Below are 22,574 nucleotides of genomic sequence, written 5' to 3' on the forward strand. Positions count from 1 at the left end.
GCCTTACAAAGGACAAAATGCACCCAGGCCTTTCACAAGCCATGGCTTCAGTGAGGAATACATGAGAAGTGAAGATAACATGTCACATCTACGAAGAAAATTGCACTGCCTTCTCTGAGGAACCTGGGAACTTATGCTCTAGGACTTGGGAGATGGTTGCCATGCTTGTGCTAACTTCTGAGTGACAATGATCAAAGTAGAAGTATGAAGAGAGAATGCCAGAGAAGATTGGCTAGAACTTCTACCACTTTCTTGCACGCTTATAGCTGCAACATCTCCATCCCCAATACAGTTATAAATCTGGGGATAAGGCGTCACTAGTTCTTTGCCTAAAGGTTCTGCTCAAGCACTATAAGCAAGGGTTAAATCATTTAGCACGCCTTCTCAAACTTCTACATCGCATGGACTCTACTCTATTACCGAGTATCTTGTAGGCCGCCTACCCATTTATGACAACATAACATTCCTCTGGCAATTACAATTGGCAACATAGAAAATTAAAAGTAAACTTGCACCTGACAAGACTATAGCAACTGAAAATGGAGAAGCCAACATCATGTGACCAGTCAGCTCACACTCAGACCATCAGCGGATCACAGACCATACTTTTGGAAACGTGTTCTAAATCCTCCCTCCCGACAAAGCAATTTTCTTCATATTAAGAAATCCACGGGGAGGAGGAAAAAAAAAAAAGAGAACCCAAGTGGGCTTTCCCCTCTAGTCATAAGGAAGATAAGGAAGTCACTAGATGTATTGCCAAGAAAAATAGTGAGCCCCCATCTCCTCTCATTTACCACAGATATTGCCTGCTAAGTAGTAGGGAGTTCCAAGCTACCTTTTAGTTTAATATAGCTGAAGTGATACCATCTCTGAATTTTCCACAGGGTCACTCAGTAACCCCTTCTCTGTATGTGCGGAAGACAGAGCTGAGGACTCAAAAAATAAAATATATCCCAGATCCCTGAAGCCAGCAGTGCTAATCCTTTGCATGAACTGAGATGGTGGCTGAGCATAGTGCCCATTTGGTACAACACAGTATGTTAGTATTTACTTCTGCACTCCCCAAGCTAAAAATAATGAGGACATGCTGAAAGGCAGGTGACAAAAAAATACCCTCCTCAGCTGAGGTCTTTAGCAATAGTGCCAGGCTCACAGGAGGTACAAAAGGGCTCCAGCATCTGGTTACTCTAAACAGTAGTCCCATGAGGAAGTAGAACCTTCAGTACCTGTCCCCTACTCTTGGAGAAAGCAGCTGGAACTGCCAGCCAGAGGAGAAGGGACTATGCCAGGGGGCCTTTAGAAAGTATTAGTCTATCATCCATTCTACAATACCAGTCAACCGTCTGTGCCCCACCTGTCCAACCATTTATAGAACTTGCTCCATTTCTCTGGCAATGTCAGGTTGGAAAGGAGGACATGATAGGCCAGCACGGGTGGAGAAGACTTAGTGAGGCACCTGGACAAAGGATTTTTTTTTTTAAATGGGGGGAAAGGTGGTTTAGGGGGAAATGTAAAAAAAAAAAAAAAAAGTAACTAATGTGAGATTTTGTTTCTATGTTGCCTGTTTAGTTAATTCAGACTGTGAGCTTTTCAGGATGGGGAACATATTTTTCCATGTATATAGAGCTAGGCCCAGATTTTTTATTGACACTAGCCAGTGCAGGGAAGACAGATAAATCTGAGACAATGAGGTACAAAAAGAGAAAAGAAAAAAGAAAAGAAAAATCTCAAAGTAGGTGAAACATCTAGGTCCATAGTTCACAGGAGCAGAATCTCTTTCCAATTCCTTTCTGCCTTTTCTTCTTTTTCCCTCTTAATATGGGAAGACACATCAAAAGCAGGAAATGTAGTCAGTGGTGAGGGTTAAGCTATATACTACCAGAGATATAAACCCAAATACACTGTTGAGAATGGATGGAATATGAATTTAACCCTACTGTCAGGCAGCTGTTAGTGTTTTAGCTTCCAAGTAGATATTCATAAGTTAGTGGAAGTATCTACTTGGAATGGGAGCAAGGGGAGACAGCAGCAAGGCAGGAATAGGATTTTGACTGGATTCATAGTACTACCATCTGCACGCACTGGCAGCTGAGTCACTGACTGTTTTTAGGGAGGCCTTAACTGTAGTGATTCATGTGTATGTAGTGTTTTGGCCCCACAGAACTTCCCAGGATGATTTTTCATGGAAATGAGCCAACAGTCCTGTTTCAAGCATAATTTCCAATAATTACAAATAGCAAGTGTAAAGTCAACATGAATTATCTGTATTTCTGTCTGATCATGCAACACATCACAATCTCCTGTGTGCTAAGAAATCTCAAACTCACCTGCCAGTTTCTCACAGCGGGCTTCAACATGTAATGTGACAGCTTCCTCAATCCTTATTTTCAGTGTAGAGATGCCACTACCACACTGCAGTGAAAGTAGGATCTTCCAATTTGTCACATGGCTAAATCATGTAATGCAGATGCCTATGTTTTGTTTTACGAGTCTCTGAATAACTGCCATCCTACCAGTTTTAAATCAGACAAGTTGTTAAATCTTTGCAGAATGAAAATAAATGTGTTTAATGTGTCAGTTGTAATTTATGATCATTTTCTGAAACCCCACACATGCAACCACGTTTATCTATTAAAATGCCAGCCATACGTTATACATTAACTAAAACCATTCTGTAACTTTATTGATATATTTTGTGGAGTTCACATATTTTTGTACAGCAAACATAACACTGTAGCTGCAGCACTATTGTTTAATAGCAGCAAGGTATATTTTATAATCTGGGTATGTGGACAATAAATAGTCTGTTTCTTTGGATGTGAATGTTTAAAATGAAGTTCTGCTGCAGCTTCATAATGTGATTGCTATTTTACAGAGCTTATACACAAAAATATATATGCAATCTTTTTGTCTATATTTTATACAAATACAACAGTAGTTTGTGAATACATTTTAAAGTACATATACATGATAAGCAATTCAATTTCCCATATCACAGGATAGCAATTTTAAATGCAAGAAACATATACAAATTCAGTCTGGAATGCAGGGGTGGGTTTTTTTGTTTGTTTTTTTGCTTTCTATTTTTGACTCAATCTTTATCATTAAAACATTTTAGCATACAAGTCCAAACATTTTTTTCCCCACTAGCCAAAAATACAATTTCAGCAATCCAAGTCAGGTTCAGGTGCGTCATCCATTCCCCAATATAGTTTTCCCAGTTTTTGTCTCAATTCAAAGGGCTCTTAGCAACATACAGCATGTTCTTCACTCCACACCATAGAAAAAGCCCACATTTCATTTTAATTAACAGTCATTCTCTAGTTTTGTGAACAAAAGTCGGGCTTGTCTGGGTATACATTTGCATGTCCAAGATTTTTCTTTTGCAAGTGCATATGAATACATTGTGGTGTTGTACAAAGTTCATTAATGACAAATTAAGTCACAGTATAAAAATATATTGTATACCTACAGGTCTAGTATAGTCCTTTTTCTAGGGGTAAAAATACATCTGAATGAGACAGAAAGGTTTGTAGCACCATGAGAGGAGTTGTATCCCAAGTTACATTAGCAGCATGATCCAATATAACAATATTGCAGGAGTGTTTCTGAGAAGATAAACATTCATTCTGGTTCAACTGTACCACTGAAGCTTATACTGAAAAGTGTTTACATATGATTAGCAATAGTTCTGTGTCACTTCCAGGGCTAGATAACTGCTATCAAAAAACACTGCCTTCCAACAAAGTAAGACACCCTTATTGTATAAGGGCTTTGGGACTTTCCAGATATACTTTTGAACTAGAATGCATTACTTTATTTTGACTTTCTGTGTAATGTTAAATAGGTGGTGGTTTTAATTGTACACTAGGAGGATTGCTGGATGGGTAGCTGAGTGTCTACACAGTTTATAGCAAAGTACATTTCATAAGCCTTCTACAGACTGAAAAGTATGTAGAATGAGCTGCTAAACCAGTGTATGAGACAAGCAGACATAACCAAGGGTGCAGCCCTGCTTCCCTTTAATTTAATGGTGTAAGATCAGGCCCTATGTTTACTTCAGACAGCAGCATAGCTAAGATAGGATATTTTAAAATTCGATGACAGTTTACCATCCAAAACTCCAGAGTGCACAGTTTATAATTGGTGAGGAACGCATGACTAATTTTTTTTATTGGTGTTAAAAATGGCAGTAGAAGACAGTGTAGTTTGAAACATGTAAACCTAGTAAAAAACCATTGTAAAAGCCTTAAGAAAGACACACTGGTTTTGTGCAATATAGCAAATTGATAAGAAAACACTGTAAAAATGTACCTGTTTAAAATTACGTCTACCATTTTGTACACAAAGCATTATACCAAAGTCCTACATATATGTAATCTAATGGCACTTGAAACAAGTTATAATAAGTTTTTATAATAAAAAGCATAACCTGTAAGAAATTTTCTTAAAAGGTTTAGGGTTTCTTTTTGAAAGTGCTATATCTTGTAATATGTGTAACATAGAGGTTGAACAAGCTTTATTTTAAAAAATATTGGCCTATAATACATGTATAGCTCACTAGGCAAATGATCCTGAAAATATGTACTCTTAACATTCATTATTAGCTTAATAAGCAATCAGCTCTGGCTCATGTTTCAGTCAGTATATGGTTTTTAAAAACCGCTACTGTGAAATTAACAATAAATCACTCTATTCCACAATTTACTACTAAATAAAGCACAAGCAACAAGTACACAAAAATATATGTATTTAAAAAAGACATACTAGAAGTTTAAAAGTTGCACAAAGAGTGGTGCATGATCAGCCAGCCTCCCTCCCTCCCCTCCCCTGAAAAAATAAAAATCAACTCAGTAACAAGAAAGTAGGGTTTAAAAACTGACATTTTAATAGTGGCCAATAATAATTCTGCCTAAAATATACTCTAAAGCACTAATGTGTTAATATTGCTTACAGTGTCAATCTGCTTCCACATATTCTTACATCCTAGTTCAGTAGCAAACATACATCATGTAGCCACCAACTGAAGCCCTGACTGAATGAGGTTCAATATCTTGTCTGAGGTCCCTATTTCTGAAGTGAAATGTCAATCCCTTTTTACAAAGCTAAGGCACTACCATTAGTAGTAAAGATTCTGGTTATATACTAAGAAAAAGGATGCTGGCAAAAAAAAATTTCAATCAAGTCTAATCAGAACTAAAACTGATAAACAAATGGCACTTTTTCTAAATGCTAGATACACACCACTTCCATCCCCTTAAGTAATGGGATAGGTCTGTCAGAATGTTCTGTGTTGGCAGTTAAGATTAAACTAATTTGCAACACTAACAAGTGGCCTTCCCTGCTGCCAGACTAACAATTCACTGTAGTTCTGAAATTGGTGATATGCATATTCATTTTCCAACAGCTGCGTATATTGACAAACACAACCTAATGGAATTGTCTGTCTCCAATTGCCTTTTCTGGGCGACAAATGTGGCTATGAAGGGTATGATTCTGTGAGATTCTGTGCACCCAAAACTTTTCAGAAGTTGAAGATGCTCAGTTCCACATACAATATGGCCCATTAAGGGAATGGAATCCATTTATCTTCAGCATAAACTGGTTAAACAAGATCCAGAATAAAGTAACTTCTTTCCACTTGCTTTCTATCTTATGCTTGCTGGTTTAAACTAGTATTAAAGTGTTTCTGTTCTGTTTATTTTGTGCTCTTTTCACACAATCTTTTTCTTTCCTTAAAATGCTTGGGGTGGAGGGAGGAGGAAGCAATACTGAACACATCATTCAACTAAAGATGTAGGTAAGCAATCTGTTTCATAGAAACTAAAAGGAAGCAGTCATGAAGCAGAGCTAAAGTCCACTTTGAGATAATATGCTCCTAAACTCAACATCTAGGAGTAGTTTGCAGAATTTGAAAAGGTATTATCCTTATTAATACATCCTTATTTTAATGCCTTTGGAACAAAAACACATTTATAAAAACATTATCTTTCAGTAATAAAATTTAAATACATATAAGTATAAAATAGTAAAACTACACCTGCATATTGCTCCTAGAGAAAAAAAAGTAGGAGCTAATGATAAAGTATTGGGAGCAAAAGCTCCTTCAATGGGAGCAACTTTTGTTTCTGTGAAGTATATTTATTTTAACCACTTAAAACCTCGTAAGCATCCTCACTGAGTGATACTAATGTATTTCATTTTTATTTTTTAATTCCTTATCCAAAAATGACAAGGAAAATGAATATTAGTATTGTGTTAAAGCAAATCTAGCTTGCATTTACACATCACAGTTATTTCTCTTTTGGTTATTAGGGGTATATCAGATTAGGTAAAAGTGGTGTAAGCAATATGCTTTTACTTCACTCCTAAGAGTCCTGTCTTTAAACCTTGGCAATGGGCAAAAAGTCCCCAGCCAAGTACCCAGGTGTAGTAAGTGTGATTAACATTTAACTTGTCGCTTAGGAGGACATAACACACCACGTCACACAACTGAAAAGATCCACTCCACTTTAAAAAATGAAAATTGATATCTGCAAATTTACATTCACTCTCTGACTGCAGACTCACATTGAACTGACACTAGATATAAAAGTTCTGGCTGGACTTGACCCACACTTTGGCTGTGGCAGCTGGGAAAGACTGATGCCTACAGATGTGAATATAAAATCTGAAGACTCCTATGCAGTACTTTTTCTATACTAAAAAGAAAAACAGCAAGTTAAGAATTAAATAAAAAATTGTGACAAAATATTCTGCACTACTAAATTATAACACTCCTATATTTCAGGGTCAGCCATTAATTTTGCCTCTTTTCCCTTCACCAGCGTCACAAGAACACAACACAGTTCCAATTTTAACTTGACACATTGGCCAATTAAGCAAGAATAATTTTGTCGATGAGTAATTAAGTTAAATTGCTTCTTATCCAATCTTGATACAGGGAGCAACAATTTAAGCCAGAAAATAGTAAGTTCTTAATACCTTTCATAATGACTTTAAGTCAAAATGAAAAGTATGTACACATTTCCAACAAGGAAGTTTGAATTCTATACTAATTTAAAAAAATATTTCAGATTATGGACCAGATAAGATACTACCATTTAGTTCATTTGAAGATCTTCAGGAAGCTGTGTGTAAAATTAAAAACTAGGATTCTATTACAAAATGCACAAAATGTAAAATGGTCAAGATACCATTTACTTGACAAAACAGAATGACTGATACATTTGAAAAAAGTTTTAAACAAGGGGTGTCTGTCAAAGTTTAGTAGGAATTGCTTTCTTTTTTTTTAAAATCAGTGTGTCAATTAGCAGTGAAAATTCAAACAATACATTGAGACATTTTTAAAAAACCAAAGTAAACACAGTTGAGAATAAAACACTTTCAAAATATGTAAAAGTTAATTTAAATTTCTTACTGGCTTCATGAGATTGGTACTGTACACAAGCAAAGGATTTGTAATGTCTTATAGTAGGCACTAAGTTAAAAATGATTACCTAAGGCATTTCTACAAATAGACAGTAATAAGCCAGCTTTCTACATCCTATTGGAAAGCTTGATGAAAACGTGGTAGGGTGGTGGTTGTGCTTAGACTACTTGCGAAAGCTGCTGACAATGAGTGCAGGGACCCAAGACCTATACTATTGCTAGGATCGTGAGGATCCTGTGTTTGTGGTGGAAGTTGAGCCATTGAAGAATGTGCCTCCTCCTGTGTATAACTCATTCCAAGATTTCCCACTGAAACAGAAGGGTTATAGGGAGGGCCATTTACTGGTATGAAGCTGAACAACTGAGAAAAGTCCAACGGTTGGGTATTTAGAGATTCACTAATGGAAACAGAGCTTTTAGAAAGGGAAACCTCCCCAGATCCATCATCTAGTGGCCCTACTTGAGGATCCAACCCTAATTTAGATGAAGATGCTTGAGAATCCTGGGATGAAGACGGTATACCACTTTGCAACTCCATTAAGTAACTTTCAATTTCCCCTTTCAATGGCTGCTCTTTTTCAGGCATAGAAACGGCATATGAGGTAGAACTGAGTGGATATTTCAAAGATAGCTGGTGAGATGGGTGGACAGACTCCATATCTATTGGACAAGGCATTCCCAAAGGTAATGATGTGGTGACCATTTGGTGTGCAGACGCAGAACTCTGCATGGACTGAATTTGAGTGTTGTAGAGATTCAATTGCAAAGTGTTTGTAAATGGCTTTGATGTCAGCTCACTGGAAGGTAAAGACATCACTGGAAGCAGCTCATCCTTTATAGGCACAGAAACATTGCAGGTAAAGGGATCTAGAAGGTCCATTGGCTCTGTTTTGACCTTCAAAAGTTCTTGGTTGTGACTTTTCTTCATATGGCGTGTTAGGTGATCTTTCCGCCCGAATCTCTGTGCACAATACTGACAGAGGAAGTCCTTTCTTCCAGTGTGCACTACCATGTGTCTACGGACATCCTTTCGGGTGTAGAACCGACGATCACAGTGTTCACACTGGTGCTTTTTCTCCTTTACTCCACCCGATGACTTGCCTGCATGAGTTTTTAGGTGCTCCAGCAGCACTCCCGTGCTTTCAAATGTCTGCAAACATACCTTACAGGTGAGGTCACCGCTTGTTGCAGCATGCAAAGCCAGGTGACGCTTAAACCCAAGCTTGGTATTGTAGTTCTTTCCACACTCTTCACACTTAAAGGCCTCTTTGTTGGGATTGTGTGTATGTAGGTGATTCTTTAGGTGATCTTTTCGGTGAAACATTTTCTCACAATAATTACACTTGTGGGTTTTCTCAGGAGAATGAGTAGCCATATGCCTTTAAACACAGATATATTCTGTAAGTAATTATTTTGATCAAAAAGTACAAGTGTTAATGTTTTTAATGGCAGCTAAATACTACACTAACGTTTCTTCACAACAGAATCTTTTTTTGCTGACAGCAGGACACTACAAAGATAGTTTGACAAATTTAAATATAGAAAAATATGAACATTACATTTAAATTGACACTTTAGTTTTTGGTGGTTTTAGCTACTGGAACACAGATATGGGCAAGTATGAAAGTACTTGTGTAAATGTCCATAGCCAAAATTTTCTCAGTCCATACACTTTTCTTGTTGCAACTCCTAATACAAATGAAAATTCTATTCTCATTTATAAAAACAAACCCAAAGACATTAACTGGTAAACTTACATACTGTAATTTAGAATTTTATAAACAAACCAATGTCTACTTTAATTAACATTTCCTCTCTGTAAATCAGCTGAAGAATGCGTACACAAATATATACTTTTACAAGGCTTAAAATGGCCAACATAAAATAGATAATATAATCTGAAAGATAAATAGAGTTTAATACCTTAGTAATTTGTACTTAGAAACAAAGGCCTTGGTGCAGTCTTGTTGTGTGCACTTGTAGGGCCTCTCTCCTGTGTGAGAGTATGAGTGAACCTTTAATTTCTCAACACTGTTAAAGGCCTTGTCACACAGTTGGCAAGGAAAGTTTTTTCTTGGTTTGGTTTCACCACGCTTACGTTTCCCTGAAGGGACTTTCTGGGTATCTCTTACTTCTGACAAATCACCAGGAATGACAGTGGCCATCGCAGCCTAAACCAGGCCTTCTTGTTGGACACTTGGGAATTGCCCAACTCCACTAAATGATTTAGCTTTAGATGGCTTCTCAAGTTTCATGTGGTCGTAAAAGAAAGCAAAAGGGGACTGGAAAAAAAAATAAGAAACAACTAGTTTGTAACTAAACTTAATTTTGAAGTTTACTTGCTATGTGATGCTTCTGAATAAAACTTAATAAAATTAGGTTCAGCTGGTCTAATGTAATACCTGTTGGCTTCTTTATGCTATTTGCCACAATTCTTAAAATGCATTGCTCAGGATGAACAGATCCACATGTGCCCTGACACTACACCTTGTAACTTTTCCTTAGGGCACTGATGGAGAATAGCAATGTTTCAGAAAGATTACAGAAGGCATCAAAAATAACTTGACTCAAAACTACACAGATAAAGCTGACTTTTGGCAGCTGCAGATTTCGCAAGGGATTAAACTGTACTTGTGTATATATAAATAAAGTATACACGTTCCAGTTAATGCCTAGTGAAATTTTCCTGCAACTGTATACTGTACTAAGTCAAAATTGATATGGATAAAGATAGCTATAAATTAGGCTTTTTCAGCTCAACACTGGAAATATCCATCCTCCCCAAATAATTCCTACATCATAAAATAGAGAAAATGTTGAGAGTTAGATTAGATCAAGATGGAAACACTTATTCATTCATTCTAGAAGGATCACAATCTAGCTTGAGGTATTAAGATCTGTGAAATACATGAGAAACCCACTCAGGAGGAGGTCTATCCCATTGAAATTGTCTGTTGAAAAGAGTAGCTCTGAATTCTTAATCTGGTAATACACGGTAGCAACTGATTTTTGGTGATCTCAGTGTTTTACAATCTTTTATTGCCAAAAGTACTACAGCACTATTTTAAACATCAAAACTCAACTGTGATTTGAAATACCAAAGGATCCAGTGTGACATAGATCAAAAGCTGGATCTACAACAGCATAGTAAAAGGCAGCATGAGAGAACCAGAATGAATGACAGTTCAATATAAAAGGTAGGCAGGATCTGAAGGAGTTGAATTTGGCATTTCTATTGCAATGAGTAATTTCCAGTTTTTGAAAATCCAATGCACAAGTACCATCAGCTCAGGAATTCTGGCTGAGCAACTGTTCTAGATGCAGTTTTGCCACAGACACCAGAGGTTGATGCCAGTAGCCTGAGCTGATGGTTTTGAAGTGCAGCTAGCTCTCTGTTGGCATTGGAGGGCACTATTCCCAAGCTTGCTGCCTCTTTCAGTATCTCAGCTCCCTGCTGTGTGCTTCTGCATGCTTGTAGCTTAAAAGAAACAGCTGTTGAGACAGGTGGGGAAGAGCAGCCAGGAGTCAGGCAAAGAGCACCAGGCAACAGCTGCTCCACGCTAATGCCCCCTCCCCTAGTGAACAAAATGAACTGTCCCTAGCTGGCGGTGAAGGGAGGATAGCTAGCTTCCAAGGCACCCTGTCCCCTGGATCAGCTGTCCTCTCCTCCCCATTGCCACTGGGCTTCCATTTAGGGGACAATGAGGTAGCAAACATTGCTTGGAAAGAGGACTTGAGAACAATCCCCAAGTGAAATGGGGTTACAGCTTGAAGAGAAAAGCAGAAGGACCTTGCAAAAGAGTGTCCAGGACATACCACTTAGGAGAGCCAGAGAGAGTGTGAAGGAAAGTCTCTCTCCTGTTGGTCAGGAGGAAAAGAAAGAAACGGTCCTCCTTAAAATGTGTGTTCATTTTATGTACATTTCAGATTGAATTTTAAACCAAAAATGCATTGAGTGTGTCTGCATATGCCTCCTCTCTTAAAGGGTAAAAACGTGAATTGACAGACCAAGAAGGTATTATTCTATTTTTTAAATCTCATGATATTTTTGCTGTTGTGCTTTTTTAATTTGAAGGATCAGCAACACTGCAACCTTAAACCATCAGACTGAAAGCTTATTATAAAGCTGTATCAGTGGTTATCTACAGCATTATTTTTTTTAAGTTAACCAGTAACAGAAGAGAAGTGTCTTCAAGAATGGTGATTCTTCAAGAGTTGCCTCCATACATTCACACTCATGAGATGGGAGCATGGGGAACCAATTCCTGAGTGGGAACGTACGTAGGCATCAAAGAAGAAGCTTAGTTTCAGCCCTCCTCCCCTATCAAGTGATGAAATGAATCAGTCAATTGGAAACTTAAGGCCAAATTCTTCTTCACTTACATAAAGGGTAAAAGCCCAGACCAATTTTTCCATGACTTAACTGAGTTGTTTCTGATTTATACTGATATGAGAGGAGGTTCTGGCCCAGCAACTCTGAAGTTAAGTTAAATTTGTGGACAAAGATTTACCAAAGTCCCTTTTAATCAGAATTTGAGAAATAAACTTAAACTAACTTCACTGTAATTGAAGTCACTGATCCTCTATATGTACTATATTTCTCCCTCCCTTCAAAGCCTCCAGTTCTCTAATCTCTGTTTCAAAAATAAATCACAGAAAGCTGAAAAGGATCAAGCAGAGTTAATAATGTTTAATTTTCCTACGATCCAAACGAATTAAGATGATTTTGAATTCATTGTGCTAAAAACGTACCCAATATGTATTGTTAAAACAAATTAAGAGTGAATTTGACCCTATGATTAGGATAGTGATTTGTTTAAAAATGTTGTTCTGATTGCTATTCCTAGGGTATTTACAAGAGTTAATGAAGAACTTCAGAATTATCTTTCAATATAAAAAAAAATTTCACTTTTCACCTGTGGATGTATAGATTGAGCAATGAAGACAAAGTTTAAAAACACTGATGCTCAAATATTACATTTTCCAAAGACCAGCTGAACGAATTTTATATATGAGTAAAAACGCCTGTTTGTGACTCAACATATCACTCAAAATTCTCACTCTCATTGGTGCTTTCACAACTGTAGGATGAATGATGATATACACTATCAAATCTACTGCATTACATACATCATACATTTTATATCATTTTAAAAGAGGTGCATACTTAAAAATGAATTATGGTAGCCTTTGTTTTAATGCACACCTGATGGTTGCCCAGTAAAGTCCTCAGATTTTGGTCTTAACCAGTTCCGCTGACTCTTCTTGGAGGAAACCAGAATCCAGTACTTCCCATTTTTGCTGGCCTGAAAAACAAGGAAGAATGAATGAATAAGACTTTAGTGAAACCAATATATTCAGAAAGGCGGAGGGGCGGGAAGAGGGACGAAAGGGGAGCACGGCGTACAGGAAGGGAAAATTAAAGAGGTAGAGAAAAACCCAGGTATAGAATTGGATCTAATGCTGATTAAAATTGAATGGATTTATTGCATAACAAGTATCAATTAATGACTAAAATTTACACAAGTCCACTTACAGAACTTCAGTTAGTTCTGCATTTGGTAGTAACAATAAAAAGAAAAAATTACATATCAGCAAAGGATTTATCTAAAAAGTAAAAGACTACTATGTATGAATGATTTGGAAATTAAGGCTGGGCCCAATATTTGAGGGATTTATTTAAAGTCCTCACATAGTACTAATCTTAAAAAAAAAATAAAAAAAAAATGCTATCTGAGAAAGGACTTCTGGTGAGCCCAACAAATCATACAGGAAATATCATCTGCTTAGAAGTTAATCTGCAAAGGGAGGAAAAAAACTCATTCTCTTTTTTGCTTCTTTATGGTGTATATAAATAAGCTATGACTTCTTTTCCTAGGGATGTCAAGCAATTAAAAAAATTAATTGCAATTAAATGCACAATTTAATGCATTATTGTTCAATAATAGAATACCATTTTATTAAATATTTTGGATGTTTTCTACATTTTCAAAGATATTTATTTCAATTACAACAGAATATAAAGTGTACAGCGCTCATTTTATATTTATTTTTATTACAAATATTTGCACTGTAAAAAACAAAAAAAAATATTTTTCAATTCATCTAATACAAGTACTGTAGTGCAAGTCTCTATCATGAAAGTTGAACTCAAAAATGTAGAATTATGTACCAAAAACCCTGTATTCAAAAATAAAACAATGTAAAACTTTAGTGACTACAAGTCCAATCAGTCCTACTTCTTGTTCAGCCAATCACTCAAACACGTTTGTTTACATTTGCAGAAGATAATGCTGCCTGCTTCTTTTTACAATGTCACCTGAAAGTGAGAACAGGTGTTTGCATGGCACTGTTGTAGCTGGTGTCACAAGATATTTACATGCCAGATGCGCTTAAGAGTCATGTCCCTTGATTTTTCAACCACCATGCCAGAGGATGTGTCCATGCTGATGACGGGTTCTGCTCAATAACGATCCAAAGCAGTGGGGTCCAACGCATGTTAATTTTCTTCATCTGAGTCAGATGCCACCAGCAGAAGGTTGATTTTCTTTTTTGATGGCTTGGATTCTGTAGTTTCCACATTGGGGTATTGCTCTTTTAAGACTTCTGGAAGCATGCTCCACACCTCATCCCTCTTAGGTTTCAGAAGGCACTTCAGATTCTTCAATCTTGCGTTGAGTGCTGTAGCTATTTTTAGAAATTTCACACTGATATCTTCTTTGCATTTGTGAAATTTGCAGTGAAAGTGTTCTTAAAAACAAACATGCTGGGTCACCTGAGAGTGCTATAACATGAACTATATGGCAGAATGTGGGTAAAACAGGGCAGGAGACATACAATTCTCACCCAAGGAGTTCAATCATAAATTTAATTAACATATTTTTTTAATGAGCGTCATCAGCAAGGAAGCATGTCCTCTGGAACGATGGCGAAAGCACGAAGAAGCATATGCATCTTCAGTGCATCTGGCACGTAAATATCTTGCGACATCAGCTACATCAGTGTCATGTGAATGCCTGTTCTCACTTTCAGGTGACGTAGGCAGCATTATCTCCCATAAATGTAAACAAATCTCTTTCTTAGCGATTGGCTGAATAAGAAGTAGGACTGAGAGGACTTGTAGGTTCTAAAGTTTTACATGGTTTTGTTTTTGAGTACAGTAGTGTAACAAAAAAAATCGAAATTCATAAATTGCACTTTCATGATAAAGAGATTGCACTACCGTACTTGAATGGGGTGAATTGAAAAATACTATTTCTTTTGCTTATTTTTACAATGCAAATATTTGTAATAAAAATAAATACAAAGTGAGCACTGTACACTTAGTATTCTGTGTTATAATTGAAATCAATATATTTGAAAATGTAGAAAAAACATTCAAAATATTTAATAAATTTCTATTGGTATTCTATTCTTTAATAGTGTAATTAATTTTTTTAATTGAGATTAATTTTAGTTAATTGTCTGAATTAACCGTGATTAATCGACAGCCTTAGTTTTTTCCTTATAAATATCAAATCTCTCTTCCTGTTTCTTACTGCAAGGCTTCCTGAATGATAATGATGTATTGCAGTCAATCCCTAACTGTAAGGACGAGGTATTTAATCTCTTCATCTGTTTTAGTTAAGTAAGTATAAAGCCCCATGTTTTCTGTGGCACACTAGCCCTGAAAATTCTGTGACAGGAACCTCAGGAATTATGTAGCACTATCTCATACCAAACCTTCTCCCTCTGTACTACCTTGTCCACTCCAGTACAGTATTCTTTATTCAGGTATCCAACTCAACTTCACACAACCTCAGCTTTCACTGCACTGCAAAGTTTTGTATGGAAAATGCATAACTGCATTAAAAAGTACTGGGGGGAGGGAGGGCAGGGCCGAGGAGAGACTGAAGGTTGCTGACACCCGGAAAGGAATATTCGGGGCGTTTCATATCCAGGAAGGTGGGAAAAGCATTTTGGTATGAAAAGGGCAGCTGAAACTTTTGATACAAGGGAGGGAATACAGCTCTTCTTTCCCACTCTTTCAAGCACAGGTTACTTTAAATGTGGCGAGCAAAATTTAAATTCTTCATTTCCAATCCATGTAGACCTTTACAACCAGCTATTCTAACTTTACCCTGTATCAACATCTGACATTACCACGAACCAGGAAGAGAGTATATTAGAGGGAAGAATAGCTCAGTGGTTTGAGCATTGGCCTACTAAACCCAGGATTGTGAGTTCAATCCTTGAGGGAACCACTTAGGGATCTGGAGCAAAAAATCAGTACTTGGTCCTGGTAGTGAAGGCAGGGAGCTGGACTCGATTACTTTTCGAGGTCCCTTCCAGTTTTATGAGATAGGTATATCTCCAATTATTATTAAAAAAATTATAATCTACTAAAATGATCAGCAGTGAAATAGTTAACATTTAAGAAAGCTTCCTCACTGAAGTGAATGGGGCAGCTCTCTGCTATTAGAGCTATTGTTTCAAGCTGTCTGCAGACAAAAGCAGATATAATTGTATAGATTTACAGAGAAAATAAAATGCACTTATGAAAGTTGTTGGTACACCCTCACCTTAAGTATTGTGCTCAATTCTGGTTACTCCTCTAAAAAAGTCCCAGCAGAAATAGATTGGGTTCAGAGATGGGCAGGGATAGACAAAAATTATCAGAGGCATTGGAAGGACTATCACACCAGGAGAGAGTGAGAAGACTATAACTGATTAAATACATCTGTCATGTCCTGATTTATTAAAGTAGTGAATGGTATCGAGAAGGTAAGTCAGGTGCACTTATTTACCCACTCTCTAAAGAACAAGAGCAAGGCAATGTTCCTCCAACAAGAGGAATATTTTTAAATTAGGGCTGTCAATTAATCGCAGTTAACTCACAAAAATGGATTGCGATTAATTGCAGTTTTAATCGCACTGTTAAACAGAATACCAACTGAAATGTATTAAGTATTTGGAATGTTTTTCTACATTTTCAAATATATTGATTTCAATTATAACACAGAATACAAAGTGTTCTCACTTTATATTATTTTTATTACAAATATTTGCATTGTAAAAATGATAAACAAAAGAAATAGTATTTTTCAATTCACCTCATTCAAGTACCATACTGCGATATCTTTATCATGAAAGCTTTGATTCTAGATCACAGTGACAAGGCAAATTCATGGAGAACAATTATGCTGCAACATGCATAGCTGCACAGACACATTACAGTAAGGGCTTTGTCGGAGTGTTAAACAAAAACCCTGATAATAAAATTAACTTATCTCAAAATTTACCAGATTTTACTTTCTTGGCACTGTGATGCTATAATCCTACTAGTTCTCCAATTTTTGAGAATCTTCCCAGGCAGACAAGACTTGAATTTCTAATATTTGTATTAAAAAAAAAAAAGATACAAATCCCTTTCTGCCCTTTACAGGTAACTTAACAGTTTGAAAACTAATTGCATTTAAAAAACATTTTTAAATGACTTGAACTCCAAAAATCTAGCCCAAGACAACTGAATTATTTGATTGACGTATCAGACAAGTTTCCTCAATAGGGCTTGCAGCTTAAATTATTATTTCCATAGGAATTTGAATTATGTTACAACAAATAATTAGTTTCACCATTTCTTTTAAAAACATTTATTTATTTTAATATAATTAGTGAGGGTTAGGTCTCCTGAATTTATGAAGGGATCTAAAGGAGATGAAAGAACCTACCAGTTTGCAAACTAGACTTCAGCAAGGGAAAGATCCAGGAAACATTAATTAATTAGAGGTATAATAAGGATGTAATTAATTATACAAATAATGGAATTATAGTGACATGCCATATTTGAAATATTTTTAATGGTCTGAGGAACAAAAGGAACCACTAGTTAAACAGGTTGACATATTTTACTTGAACATCAGGATTCCTAGATATGCTAAAACCTTGCTTTTGTGGATTAAATACTAGTTAAAAAAAAAAAAGATAGGTGAAACTGAGGTAAAATGGCAACATACATATGGGTTGGAGAAAAGAAAACAAAATCCAAGCACATGGGGAGGTGAGTGGTATATGAAATTCATTGTAGAACAATTAAAAGATCTGAGTGAAGAATGAAAATATATTCAATAATCCTAACAAAAAAAAACAGGAGAATGACCTATAAATAGTGAGAGATCAAATTTATGCTTCAGGCAAACTACTAAATAGATAACATTCCTCTTCCAATTAGGGAATATATAAACATAGGTATCAAAAGTAAAACAGAGAAAATCATTCTAGAATTATATCAGGAAGTAGTGAGAGCATGTTAGTAAGTACATTACTGGATGCATAATTATGGTTGTGCTATTGTTAGTATAATATCAAGTTAGAGAAAGTACAAAATACAGGGATTTTAGAATTTCATTAATTCAAAATTACAGAATTTAAGCCTTTATTACTTGGCAAAACAGAAATTCACAGTAGACAGAAACAGGTTGAAGTGCACAAAATTTAGAAAGAATAGTAGCTGTGTCTCTTTCAAGCTAATGACAAGTAGCAAGAGAGCACCTCTCTAAGCTAAGGAAAAAGCTGGATTCAAAGTGGCAAGTAGAATTTTTTTTCCCACAGAGTTGGTAACATGTAGCTCAGGCTACCAAAGTTAGAATAGAAATAATCTTACAACTGGTAGTTAAGCAAGCATTTGCCTCCAAAATCCTAAAGTTTTCTATCCTAGCCATGAAAGTATTGGCAAGTTTAAAAAAAAAAAAAAAGATACTAAGCTTGTTAAACTACAGAGCACCATCTTTTTTATATTAGAAAATAACTCATTTTTACACTATGTTATAGCAGCATAACAATGAATACTAGCAGAATGGTGTACATCACCTTTTCTGAACACAAAGAACATAAAAATTTTGCTATGCATATCTTATTTAGTTTGTGGACATGGAAGAAATGAACTTACCAAACTACCATGAGCTAATATGTTGTTATTTAAAAAGCCATAATATTGAAATCTCTGTGTGTGCTTTCAATGTTTAAAATGGACCTACGTAATTTGAAATCTTCAGAGCTCAGTTTGGGTTACTAGATATCCCAAATTATATACTGAATTAAAGGAAATGAGTTGATTATGGTTAACCAATCTGATCCCTGCAGCGTGTTATGTGGTTTTTTTTTGTTTGTTTCTAGGATTTCTCTGGCACCACAAGGATGCTTTTCTGAGAATTTTGCAAAGACTATGGTGCAAACAATTTTGGAGCTGTAAACTGAACTCCTGTCAATGTGCCTAAAGCCTATATACAAGTGAATTTTTATATTTCAAGATCAAAATAAAAATAATTTGCACAAATTCATGTTTAATATGGTGGAACTTTAATTCTCTAACAAAGGCAAAGAAACTGCTACTGTATGTTATTTGCATGTATGAAAATGTCACTTTACATACAGAACACATGATAGGCAATGGTGAGTTTTGTATATGCATAAATTAGCATAACCAGAGTGCATAGTAGTAATATCAGAATCAAATTCATTTATGTAATTGATATCATTTTCCATTTATTATCTTTCACAAAATGTAATACAATCTTCTCAAAATCTCTTCAGATTCTAATAGCCATAAGCTATTCATTTCAAAAGAAATTTTATGTACCTGTATGTTTGAAGTTTACTGTTTAACAAGTATAATTAGGTTGCAGAGCAAGGCAAAGTGGTATAATAGGTTAGCAATAACTTTTCACTTCTTGTGAAGGGGTGTTCTACTCCTGATCTGGTGCTGAATGCATTCAGCAGTCAATAAAGTCAAATGACATTTTGGTTGTCAGGTTCTAGTCCATTGGTAGAAAGTGAAAATGAAATTGATTAACTCATACTAATCTTTCATTCATGCACTTTATGGCATATAGCAATAGTGTTTTTTTGCTTTTTGTTTTGTTTTTATTAAATAATTTAGCACAACTGACATGTCTCTTCTAGAGGCACCCAGAGCTGGAATTGCATGGAAAAATGCAGCTCCCAGTCATATCACTTCTCTCTGTTATTTTGAACTGCATTCACACCATGTGCTGAAAAGTAGAACGTACCAATGAGTTTAGCAATTTCACTTTGAAAGTCTGCTGTGCAGGCAACACAAAGGAACTGGCTGTGCTGGAAAAGCTAGCAGGATGCCAAAAGGCAGGGCCAGTTTTTAAGTAGCATGGTCTGAAGAATTAAGCATGGGACTGGGAATGAGAAAGTCTTGAATTCTAATTGCAACTCTGCCAATGATTCACCATGTGGGCAAGTCACATCATCTTTCTGTCTCAATTTCTCCAACTGTGAAATGGGGATAATATTTACCTTCCTGCTTAACAGGGACTAGCTATTGTGAGGATTAGCTATTTAATGACCACAAAGTACTATATAAATGCTAACTAGTAGTATTGAACAGGGCAAGCACAGTACAATGCCCTACATGGGAGAGGTAGACAGAAAAAGTTCCCATAGATTTGGGACAACTGTACAATTCACAAATGATAGAAATAACGCTAACAGAAATTAGTTTTACAACCCATGTATTGAATATACATGATACATATAAATACAACAGTCAAAAAAAAATGTATTAAGGGCCCAGTTCTGCCCTACGTCCGATGGCAACTGACTACTTCTCTGACTTCACTAAGACTTGATGTACGCTTAAAACTTACACTGACGGTGCTACAGTGCTCAGACTGTGAAAAATCCACAGCCTGAGCACTGTAGCTATGCCCATTCAGAGTGCTGTAGCTACGCCAACACACATCCCAGCGTAGACACAGATAGGCTGATGGAAGAATGGTTTGCTGACCTAGCTACTGGCCCTTTGGGAAGTGGAGTTCCTACAGCAATGGAAAGCCCCTTCCATTGCTGCTGTTTGCGTCTACCCTACGGGGCTATGGCAGCATAGCTATGGAGTTGAAGCTATGCCCCCATAGTGCAGACATGGCCTATGACTGCTTGGGGTGAAAACTGGGGCAGGATTTGGAGAATAGCCTTGTATTTTAGTATGTTTTCTCACTGAAGCTATTCCCGTTAGAACACTGCGGGAGAAAGGATGTATGCGTGTCTAAGATTTTCAGTTGCTATGCAGCAGTAAATGTCCTAGAAAACACTCCACTCTCCAAGAACCTGCTATTCTACCCAAATAGGAAGTAACTTTATAGAAAATTGATGATTTATATTAAAGAAAAATTTTCACTTACATTTATTCAAGATGGCCATTGCTACTACTGCTGGAGCTCTGATGCTGGCTGAGTATATCAAGTGACCCTATGAGCTAAAATACAGAAGCCTTAGGAGAACATAACTAAAGATGCAGCACACTTAGGACAACACCCCACCCCCACCCTCACCTCACACATTTTGAAAGAGTTCTCATGGCTTTTGTTGTTTTAAATCTCAAGTAATATTCAATTAATAGTTTAATTATTTTTTCTATTAAACTTTCGTGGTTTGAATGGGGATTAAAGGGTAGGGCTTGTAAAGAGGCTCAGGTTTCTGCTGCATGCTAAATTGCCTTTTAAAAAGGTGAACAAACCACAAAGCTGGTATCAGCAAGCCTTTCTGAACAACTCAGAATACAGTAAAATTTTGGCGCAATTCAGTCAAACACATAAGTAAACCATCATCCCTATTTTCAAGCAACCACCACCCTCTTCAGCTGCTAGTTATATCACCTGTGCACCCGTTTTGAAGTCTGTGAAGAAACAAAAAAACTACCAGTTGCCCTAGTGCATCTGAAGGGCCTGGGAATACATAAGATACTGCACTGCTGAGAAGAGAACACAAATTTGGGTTTTAAACAAACAAACGACAAATGATGGATATTTTTCACGCAGCATTTCTTTCTTTGGAAAAAGCCTTCATCCCAGCACGCAACCTGAATAAATGAACTGTGCTGTGGAAAAGCTATGTAGGAGGTGAAGGAAGTAGAGTCACTCACACTCCCAGACTTTTGGATCCACTTCATGACCACTGCTGCAGATTGAGGGCTACTGTAGCCACAGCTTCCTGCTGTGCTTCCTCTGTTCCACCAAGTTAGGGAGCAGGAAGGTGGAGGGATCCACATATATTAACAGATCCACTAGTCCCTGTCACAGCCCCACCTCCTAAATCCCTCCATGACTGAGCACAGGGAGCCATCGCTATGGCCACGTCCAGACTAGGAATTAAAATCAATTTTAGATACGCAACTTCAGCTACGAGAATAACGTAGCTGAAGTCGAATTTCTAAAATCGAGGTACTCACCAGTCTGGACGGCTCCGCATCGATGTCCGCGGCTCTCCATGTCGATTCCGGAACTCCGTTCGGATTGATGGAGTTCCGGAATCGATGTAAGCGCGCTCGGGGATCGATACACCGCGTCCAGACTAGAAGCGATATATCGATCCCCGAGCAATCGATTTTAACCCGCCGATGCCGCGGGTTAGTCTGGACGAGGGCTAAGAAGTGCTGCATGGCACACAGTGGATGCTGGCTCCCTGCCCTTTCCTGAGAAGCTACATCCACTCTGGCTGCACCCAGGCTGCATCCTTGTTAGGAATCCATTCCTGCTGAAGCCTGAACCAGGAACCGTGGGCTCCTAATGTGACATTGCTACCTATTTCAGCCATTACAAAATCTTCACTGTTCATCATTAGCCATGGCACCGGTATGATCTTCAAAGTTTTCCACCACTTTAATACAGAGATCAATGCAATAGCCCTCAATCTTGAATTGCAAAAGCCTATTTCCAAGGCTAGAAGCCACTTGTACATCCAGTATTTTTTTTTGTTTTATTTTGCTATTAGCTTTTGTAACTCTGGGATAAACACTGAAGTTATAATGCTTTTATATAATTCAGTGGTGTGCCTTCACCTGAAATACAGTGTGCATTTATAGTCACACCACCTCCAACAGGCTCTAGCAGAAACAGAAGAGACTGAAAGCCAGGCAATAGAATGAGGTGGTGCATAAAAAAAAACAGTTCATGTTAAGAGACTGAAAAGATTGGGACTGTTTATATTAGCTAGGAGACATGATAACAGTATAGACCAAAACCAAAGAGTCACTCAATGAAATTAAAACTCAGCAAATTTAAAATAATAATAAAAAAAACTTGTTCACACTAAACAAAATAAGCCTGTGAGTTTTATTACCACAGGATATCATTATGATC

General features: G+C 36.9%; 1 protein-coding gene across 4 annotated transcripts in view; it reads right to left on the reverse strand.

The window, feature by feature from the left end:
* Positions 1 to 2,662: 2,662 nt before the first annotated feature.
* Positions 2,663 to 22,574, reverse strand: part of PLAG1 (PLAG1 zinc finger) — a 54,932-nt gene continuing 35,020 nt past the window's right edge. For 2 of the 4 annotated variants that reach the window (XM_030553123.1, XM_030553124.1), the window contains 3 exons: positions 12,638 to 12,737; positions 9,355 to 9,713; positions 2,663 to 8,810 (listed from right to left, as the gene is read on the reverse strand). In XM_030553123.1, coding sequence (XP_030408983.1) covers positions 7,547 to 8,810; positions 9,355 to 9,596 — 1,506 coding nt within the window. In that variant the 5' untranslated portion in view covers positions 9,597 to 9,713; positions 12,638 to 12,737 and the 3' untranslated portion in view covers positions 2,663 to 7,546. Of the gene's footprint in view, positions 8,811 to 9,354; positions 9,714 to 12,637; positions 12,738 to 20,618; positions 20,693 to 22,574 lie in introns of all 4 variants that reach the window. The other 2 variants (XM_030553125.1, XM_030553126.1) reach the window with 2 other exon arrangements.

This window comes from Gopherus evgoodei, chromosome 2 (assembly GCF_007399415.2).
Source record: "Gopherus evgoodei ecotype Sinaloan lineage chromosome 2, rGopEvg1_v1.p, whole genome shotgun sequence".
Lineage (NCBI taxonomy): Eukaryota > Metazoa > Chordata > Testudines > Testudinidae > Gopherus > Gopherus evgoodei.